Source organism: Tachysurus fulvidraco, chromosome 21 (assembly GCF_022655615.1).
Source record: "Tachysurus fulvidraco isolate hzauxx_2018 chromosome 21, HZAU_PFXX_2.0, whole genome shotgun sequence".
In the NCBI taxonomy this organism is placed as follows: domain Eukaryota; kingdom Metazoa; phylum Chordata; class Actinopteri; order Siluriformes; family Bagridae; genus Tachysurus; species Tachysurus fulvidraco.
Window position 1 is genome coordinate 1927228 of NC_062538.1, and position 9870 is coordinate 1937097.

At 40.9% G+C, this 9870-nt stretch overlaps 1 protein-coding gene across 4 annotated transcripts in view; it reads left to right on the plus strand.

Annotated features, from left to right (window-relative positions):
- The first annotated feature begins 834 nt into the window (after positions 1-834).
- Positions 835-9870, plus strand: part of LOC113662427 (proline-rich protein 7) — a 9432-nt gene continuing 396 nt past the window's right edge. Inside the window, exons 1-3 of one of the 4 annotated variants that reach the window (XM_027177227.2) lie at positions 835-1146; positions 3246-3974; positions 8144-9870. The exon at positions 8144-9870 is cut by the window's right edge and continues 396 nt beyond it. In XM_027177227.2, the coding sequence (XP_027033028.1) occupies positions 3674-3974; positions 8144-8595 (753 nt within the window). In that variant the 5' untranslated portion in view covers positions 835-1146; positions 3246-3673 and the 3' untranslated portion in view covers positions 8596-9870. Of the gene's footprint in view, positions 1147-2510; positions 3092-3245; positions 3975-8143 lie in introns of those variants that run through there. The other 3 variants (XM_027177229.2, XM_027177228.2, XM_027177230.2) reach the window with 3 other exon arrangements.

A 9870-nucleotide genomic window follows, 5' to 3' on the forward strand; every position in this document is an offset into this window, starting at 1 on the left:
GGCACTTTATGACATATCTACAGTAAGAGCACCCTATATGGCATTTTATGACATATCTACAGTAAGAGCACCCTATAGGGCACTTTATGACATGTCTACAGTAAGAGCACCCTATATGGCACTTTATGACATATCTACAGTAAGAGCACCCTATAGGGCACTTTATGACATGTCTACAGTAAGAGCACCCTATATGGCACTTTATGACATATCTACAGTAAGAGCACCCTATAGGGCACTTTATGACATATCTACAGTAAGAGCACCCTATATGGCACTTTACGACATATCTACAGTAAGAGCACCCTATAGGGCACTTTATCATGTTGTTTTTACAGTAGATAATCCTAGAGGGCACCTTATCACATTTTCTCTCGTGTAATACAACTTTATCATGTTTTGTCTAAATAGAGTTTTTTATCTTCAGGATTTACCCCCTAGAAGGCATGTCTTATCATGTTTTATCTATATTTGAGGCACCCTAGAGGGCACTTCATCAGACTTGATCTACAGTAAAGTCCCCTAGAAGGCATGTCTTATCATGTTTTATCTAATATTTACACCAGGAATGAGAATTAGGAATAATTTACAAGTTTTTTCAGATTTAAAGAAGATACCAAAGTACCAGGAATGCAGATAAACTGAGAAAGAAGGGTCTTGAGAAGCACCTCTCTCTCTCTCTCTCTCTCTCTCTCTCTCTCTCTCTCTCTCTCTCTCTCTCTTTCTCTCTCTCACACACACACACACACACACACACACACACACATACACACACACACACGCACACCCGCACACACGCGCACACACACACACACACACGCACACACGCGCGCGCACACACATACACACACATACACACACACACACACACGCACGCACACACACAGAAGCACGACGCACTCGGCTCGTGACAGCATCGTTGAGCGTGTGTTTGCTTTATCAGCAGCTCACGTCAAATCACGCAGGTATCGGATCTTTACACACGACGAGGGAGTTCATCAAGGTAAATAGGTGTGTATTTCTGTCAGTGCGTGCGCGTGGAAGCGCGAGACCTACCGCTTGTGGAACGAGACCGAACCTTGTTTTTTTGGTAACCTTAAAAACATGAGCAACTTAAACCACATCGAGCTGCTTGGTCTCTGACAGGTGAGACGTTCGAAATAAAGAACAGGTGTCACATATGGATTCAGACATTATTATTATTATTATTATTATTATTATTAGTAGTAGTAGTAGTAGTAGTAGTATTGTTATTATTATTATTGTTATGATTATTGTTGCTGTTGTTATCATTGTTGTTATTATTATTTGTGGGGCAACTAAAATGTAACATTTCATTTATGTTGAACAATCAAAAATTTCACTCATCCCTGACACCAATTACTATTATTATTATTATTATTATTATTATTATTATTATTATTATTATTATTATTATTAACACGATATGCTTGTAAGGACTGGACCCTTCCCGATTGGATCCCTGTGATCAGACCAAAATAACATTGTCCTGTTCTAGTACACTAGCACGCTATTCTGATCATAGCACGCACTGGTGTGCACATCGTGAGTGAAGACTGTTATCATAATTATCTTGTGATATTTTCACCTGTTTTTCTAGCTCGAATTGAATAAATTAAAGAATCAATGAAGATTTTTTGTTTTGTTTATTTTTTCCATGTTAAATACACATGTTGAATCTGATTGGTCAGAAGATCATCAGATTCATTTCTGCCTATTAATAAACAGCTTAATATTAAGTATATTTTTGTTTAACAACAAATAATAAGTAATGGTTGATATGGTGAAGAAGAGTTCAGGACGTTTTTTTAAAAATAACATCCATGGAAGGAGTTTCCACTATCAGTACCTTGTTACGGTTAAGAAGTTTTTTCCGACACAGGACTTTCTCTTGAAAAAGAGAAAAAAAGATACAGCTGTGATAACACATAAAGTATGAGTTGTTAAAAAATCCAGATATGTCGCTTGTTAATACAGTAAAACTTGTAATTATTGGCTGGTTGCCAAGAATAAAAAACTGCAAGATTTTCTTCTAACAGTACACACTGAAGTGTTATATTCTGTAAACAGCACTTTAGATAAAAAAAAATTACAAGAAATAAAATTCAGAGGGGTCACGGTGGCTTAGTGGTTAGCACGTTTGCCTCACACCTCCAGGGTTGGGGGTTCGATTCCCGCCTCGTGTGTATGGAGTTTGCATGTTCTCCCCGTGCCTCGGGGGTTTCCTCCGGGTACTCCGGTTTCCTCCCCCGGTCCAAAAACATACATGGTAGGTTGATTGGCATCTCTGGAAAATTGTGCATAGTGTGTGAGTGTGTGAGTGAATGAGAGTGTGTGTGTGTGTGTGTGAGTGAATGAGAGTGTGTGTGTGCCCTGTGATGGGTTGGCACTCCGTCCAGGGTGTATCCGGCCTCGATGCCCGATGACGCCTGAGATAGGCACAGGCTTCCCGTGACCTGAGTAGTTCGGATAAGCGGTAGAAAATGAATGAATGAATAAAAACATTCAGAGCTAAATCACATTTCTGCTAAAGTAAAAAGTGATGACAGCTTTAACTGCATTCAGGCAGAAACTCCAAACCCATTAAACAAACAGTGACGTAGTCAGACAGAGGTGGTGAACTACGCAGCCTGTGGCAGCCAGACGTAATTAGACTGTATGATATTCGGACAGAAAAGGCTCTGAGAAGAATCTGAGACGTGATCGTAGCTTTTTAAGAGTCTGTGCAGTGATTCAGAGCCAGTGATGAGAGAGTGCTAAACAAAGCAATGCATTGATATAATCTCTCTCCTCAAGGTCAGCAAAGAGGGGAATTTAAAATGCCATAAGATAAGACTACAGTCATGCTGGAAACACGACGAGACGGCGAACGTGTGCAGGAGAGACGCTCGCATGAGTGAGGTTAATAACAGGCAGTAATGACATATCGGTTTGTAGGAGGGAAACACAAGAATCAGCATGATTAGAGGTATTGTTAAAAGTCAACGAGGCATCATGCTGACAGTTACTATTACGCTTCAGCTCTCCGGTTATAAAATGCTAAATGAGAACTCACTCCTTTCATTCTGCTGTAAGAAAACCTTTTTCTGTTTTCTGTGTTTTAATTGTAAAAATCATCACAAGGGTCCATCGTTTGAAAAGATTTTTCACTCCGTTATAAATATGACATGTTGTTAAGTGATGCTGTTTCACCTCCTCACATGTTCTTTCCTTTCTGATCACAGCCTGACCCGCCATCCTCCAGAGAGCTGAAATGTCCTGATCTTCCTGACCAACGATCCAAGGTTGGGAATCAACTCCGTCAAGCTCTAAAGAAACGTCCGTGGTGGAAATTACTCCGAAAAGCCTTCTTACTTTTTGGATGAGATTTGGATTCTTTGCAGCTTTCTATCTTCACACCTTGTTGATTTTTTTCAGTTTAATGAAATCCTCTTCATGGGATAATATGTTCTGGGTTGGACTGCGTTTAACCCGAAGAAAATGCGCTTAACTGACTGTCAGGTCTGTTTGATTTGAGTATTTGAAGATAAACATGATTTTAAGGCGTGCTGCTGTTTTTTCAAGACTTGCGAATTGAAGATTTTGTCAGAACAACAAGCCTGACTTTTGGTTTTTCTGACCTGAGGCTTGTGCTGTTATTGAGGATACAATCATGGTGATGTCACAGGGTACCTACACTTTCCTGGCATGTTTTGCTGGATTCTGGCTAATATGGGCCCTTGTCGTGATGGTTTGCTGCTTCTGCAGCTTTGTGCAGCGTAAACTGAAGCGCCGGCGTGATGAGAGGTTGAGGGAGCAGTGTCTGAGGGCCTTGGAGATGGAGCCTTTGGAGTGTACAGGAGCGACGTACTCTCTGAGAGAACCACCTCAGTTCTGTCCACTGCCTCAATTGATGTCTCCACAGCTGCCAGTCGCTCATACAATTCCTCAAGGGAGCTGGACACCACCACCAGGTAGGCAGATATTTCTTTATGATCTTTATGCTTTAATGAGTTCATGCTTTAACAAAATAAGTCGGACACGTTCAGTGATGGAACACAGGGTCACTTTGATTGTCCTGCAAAATCATTTGTCCCCGAGGAGGAAAGAAAGTACATATAGGAATAATTATTCCAACATCAGTGGAACTGTGTCACAACACTGACGTCCTTAGACGATGAGAGGAGTAATCAAGTATTAGGAAACCTTCAAGTGGTCAGTCCATGTTGAGAACATTCATCTCGTATAATGTAACGACACAGTCCAACAGTAAGCTCTGATTTTGTGGGCAGTGCAGCAGAAAATGTCTGCACCTCGTACAAGGCACGTAGACGTAGCCAAATTCTTTCATGCAAAACATGGTAACAGAGAGCAATGTGGGCGGCGAGTGGGCAGAAGAGTACACGGGTGAGCTAGCAGCAGAGAGAGCTGAGCTAATCATGCACTCCTGTAGCCAGGCAGGCCGCCAGATACAGAGGATCCCTGGCCCGGTTCAAAGAATGTCCCTTCAAACAAGGTCCAGACACAGACAGGACTGATGGCCACACATTAAGACAGGAACTGAATAAGAGGTCAGCATGGCAAACTACAAATCAAGCAGGAGTGAAGGTTGCACAATAGTCTGATGGTGCAGCCCCTGCAGTTTCAGTGAGAGCTAGAAAAAGCAGCATTAATAGAAACACTGTTAAGACTGAATCGCTAGTCTGTTTAATAACAAGCTAATTATGTAGCATTGCCTGATATTATGCAATAACTGAAAAAGATCCCATGGAGCTTATTCTAGACTGCTTACTCTCGTGGATCGATCAACACGTCAGGTCTTTGTTACAGCTTAGTTTTACATTTTTTACATTTTACATTTACGGTATTTGGCTGATGCCCTTATCCAGAGCAACGTACTAAATGTTTTGAAAACTCTATGGATGAATACATTAACACTGGTTCACTAGGTTACAGACTTAGGATACCAGAGTTTTCAGGGTTTTTAAAAAAAATAATAAAAATATATATATTATATTATATATAATAAACAGGGAAAAGTATTACTGTAAGGTCTTCACGAGTCATCCGAAGATCGTCGGGCTAGGGTTAGGGTTAAGGTTAGGGTTAGGGTTAGGGGCCAGTCGTTAAGTCGTCTGAGCCAGTATCTCCGATGTTCCGATTTCTAAGGGGTGTCCATTCTACCACCTCGTTGCCAGAAGAGAAGAGTCGTCCTGTGTACCTCCCTCTTATGCTGAGAGATAGAGGAACCAGTCGAGCCATGCTGGTAGCTCTGAGGGAGCAAGGTGCAGAATGCACCATTTCATTTGTGCTACAAGTGTGTTGTGGAAACTAACGATGACTTTGTCGGCTTAAACACACGCACAGGTTCACGTTCATGGGAATCGCAGCGCAGTTCCGACGCAACGGAACTCACATGACCTTTTACAGTTTTTACAGTTTCACACTAAACTGTCAGCGTGAAAGCCACCTTAGTGATTAGATTTCTAGTGCAAATCACAATTTAAGACATTGTTGATACACACTCACTATATACAACACCTGTACACCTGCACACCCGACGAGGCGATCGATCAAACGACCGAACACAAACGACGGAAAACAAAAATAAAATTTATTATGGACGGAAACGGTGTATTGGTGAGAGAAGAATGAATAGTTCAATTAAAGCTAACAGAAAGGTTACCGTTATAACATAAGGTTAGCATTTCAGAATGCACAACCTTGACGATGAGCTAGAACTCCAGAAGAGCACGTCAGGTTCTGGTCCGGTCTTCAGACAAAAGGATGGACATGTTGTGCTTTCTGAGATGCTTTTCATCTGATCTCAGTTGTACAGAGCAGATATTCTGTCAGTTCTCTGTCAGTTTGATCCATTCTCCTGTGCCACAGAAGTTGGTTTTGATAAAACACGACAATCTAAGACACGTGACTAATTTCTGATTTCGATTTTAAGGCTTTTGGTTTTGTGTTTCCATGACAACTTCAAGAGACTCAGCAGCGAGTAGGTGCTTTTCGTTAAACAGCAGCAGCCTACTCATTCAAAATTTCATCTCTGAGGTTTATCAAGGCCAGATGGTCTGAGCTGTTCCGTGCGTCGGGGTAAGCGGCGCTTGTACACATTCAAGCGCAGCATCTGAATTCAACCTGATTGTGTAGGTAGTGTTTGGAACGATCCGAGTCTCTGAGAACCGTCTTCAAACGGAGGAGGAGGAGGTTAGGAACATTGAGGCTTTCCAAGAAGAAGCAAAATAGAACTTATCTGCTTATGGTTTGTGTGGATCTCACGTGGCATTTAAAGTCAAGTGCACAAGGTGTAACGTGAGAGTGTAAGATTCGAATGGTGCATTTCGATCAGCCCCGGTCTTCAGAAAACTGCATCTTCATAACCTTCATCTGTCGGGGGTTTATTTCTACACAGAGGCAAATCTATCTCAGCTTTCATCTGCTATAGTGAAGTGTAACCTTGCAAGGGCAGATAAAAGCTCTACAGATGATCAGCCTTGAATAAAAAAAAACGCCAGGTCCTCATTTATGCTGCCTAACATGCTGTTTTCTTATCATTTATCCTGCAGCAATGTTTGATTCTCGATTCTGATTGGTCAGAAGTTTTATTGTTGACATCTCCTATCAGGAGGCGTGCATTGATTTCTAATAATGCTGCTACTTCCAGCTGTAATATTAATGCCCTCTATCAGATACGTTTACTGTTGCCGTAGTAACCCATATGTTGTACACTCGGCGTTATCTGAAGCTAAATAATAAAGAGATTTTAAATAAAATGTGAACATGTGGTACTGCTGATGTGGTAAAGCTCGCTGATAGGAGACGTTTTTGTCATTTTTATGGAAGGAGTCTCCAGTGTCAGAAAGTCTTCAGGACAGTCAAGATTCCCCACAAGCTGTACTTTTTATTTAACCTAATAAACTTCAGCAAAAAGGAAAAAAGTAAGTTTGGTGAGGATCTAAGATCTTACAGCTGTTATAAAGTGAGGATCTAAGATCTTACAGCTGTTATAAAGTGAGGATCTAAGATCTTACAGCTGTTATAACGTAAGGATCTAAGATCTTACAGCTGTTATAACATAAGGATCTAAGATCTTACAGCTGTTATAACATAAGGATCTAAGATCTTACAGCTGTTTTAAAGTGAGGATCTAAGATCTTACAGCTGTTTTAAAGTGAGGATCTAAGATCTTACAGCTGTTATAACGTAAGGATCTAAGATCTTACAGCTGTTATAACGTAAGGATCTAAGATCTTACAGCTGTTATAACATAAGGATCTAAGATCTTACAGCTGTTATAACATAAGGATCTAAGATCTTACAGCTGTTTTAAAGTGAGGATCTAAGATCTTACAGCTGTTATAACATAAGGATCTAAGATCTTACAGCTGTTTTAAAGTGAGGATCTAAGATCTTACAGCTGTTATAACGTAAGGATCTAAGATCTTACAGCTGTTATAACATAAGGATCTAAGATCTTACAGCTGTTATAAAGTGAGGATCTAAGATCTTACAGCTGTTATAACATAAGGATCTAAGATCTTACAGCTGTTTTAAAGTGAGGGTCTAAGATCTTACAGCTGTTATAACGTAAGGATCTAAGATCTTACAGCTGTTATAACGTAAGGATCTAAGATCTTACAGCTGTTATAACGTAAGGATCTAAGATCTTACAGCTGTTATAACATAAGGATCTAAGATCTTACAGCTGTTATAACGTAAAGATCTAAGATCTTACAGCTGTTATAAAGTGAGGATCTAAGATCTTACAGCTGTTATAAAGTGAGGATCTAAGATCTTACAGCTGTTATAAAGTGAGGATCTAAGATCTTACAGCTGTTATAAATAAACAAATATACTTTTACTTCATTTTACTTTTTTATGTAATCCCAAATTCTAGTCATCTACATTTTTATATGTTTTATAATAATATGGATGAAGGCATGATTGGACACGTTACGATGCTCAGATACCCAACGACATGGAGTCGTGTGACGTGATATTGTCCACAATTAGAGCAGAAGAAGTGAAAAGGTACAAATCATGAACAGGAAACAAACAGTGATCAAAATGACTTTGTCCATTCGTTATCCTGTTGATTAATAAAACCTGTTTGCCTGACTTTTCTGGCCCTCAGCTCCCGTCCACACCGTGGATAACGACGCCTGTGGAAAGCCGCCTTGCTACGAGGAGGCTGTCCTGATGGAGGATCCTCCCCCCCCTTACAGCGAGGTCCTTGCCGATCCCAGGGGTGGAACGTACACCAAACCGAAACTGAGATCCTCCAGGGAGCATCAGGAATCAGAGACCAGAAAGATGGTGCCCGTGACGGTGTTTTCCGAGCGTGGCTACTCGTCACTGATCCGCTTGCCCTCAGCCAGGCGCTGGGACTCTCTGGACCACCTGCTCTCCAATGTAGACCTTAACCACTCCAGCATGGCGTTGGAGCCGCACGCCTCGGCGATGGCCACGATGCCCCGTGACGGCCGCATTCACATGGACTTAGGCCTACGCAGCCTACGACCGCTGGACCACAGCTACGGCCTGCCCACTGCTTTCCCTCTGCTGGGACGAAGCACGGCCGTGTGAAAAATTAAGTGGACCACTGTGTGACTTTCAGAGGAAAAGCGTCAGGACTTTCTCCAAAAAACTCAAAAGACTCTCAGTTGCTTCATTTCAAGAGGAAGAATATGTATGACAGATGTATTTCTCCAGCTCTTTCATTCTTTCTTTCGCTGTGTGGCGTCTCTGCCTGATGCAGAGCCTTAGCTATTATGTGAGCATTGTTGCCATGGTTCCTGGGCCTCTCTTCTTCCTCTTTTTTTTCTTCTCAACAGCCTTGGACCGATGTAACATGAGCAGGATTTGAAATTCTGTTTTGTAAAGTAGATACAGCACAAGGCCACAACATAGCAAAACATTCACGCTCTGTACCGTATCATATCAACGCCCGGGAGTCGGACCGCGTTAGAACCGAGGCTTAAACGAACAGACGCTCGAATCCGTGTAAACATTTTTAATGTTTTCTAAGAAGATCCATCACTCCTTCTGGCTTTTGTTAACAGATCGCATCTTTATCTGGAATTTTGAAGTTAACATTGCATACTATACTGTTTAATAAAGGAGGTTTCTTTTCCTCTTTATGTCATCGAAGGGGTGGTTTTGTAAAAAAAAAAAAGCTAAATAATAATTATAATATTAATAACAATCATAATCATAAGCAACTGTCGTGGTGCAGTCTGTCTCTCAGACGAGGTTCAACATGCTGCTGAAGTGTACAAAATGTACTGTATAAACTGTGAAAAATGACCTTATTGCTCTAACAAGGTAATGAACCGATGAAATACAGAAAGTTTTTTTTTTTTTTTTGAGGATCGAATATATGATGTTTAGAATAATGACGCGCTCTAAAAGAAGCGATAAACATCTGCTGTTTTCATTTGCTTGGATCGTCTCTTGCAGCTTTTAATTCGTTAGCACATGCGGGTAAAATGAGAGACAACCATCGATTTTTTTGTGTTTAAAAACTTTTATACTGACGCATTTTTCATGTCCCGGTTTGTTTCTCAGACTGAACACATGGTTACACCGAAACCTCACTTAAAGAATGTGAATTAAAATTCAGAAGCATGTATTTTCTCACCTTGTATTTCTTTCTGAAATTAAGCGCTTCTTCTTTACTTCCTGTAGCAGTATTCGTTCGAATGTGTTTGTCTATCACTTCTGATTGGATAAACAGTTGTGTTTTTTTAATGGAGCTTTTCCACCAAGAGTGCTGAATGCTGCATCGTGTAAAAGCCATGATTTCATTTTGACGGCATCGTTGTCTCTTATAGTCCTTTGTAATTCCGTCTTGTGGCCCTC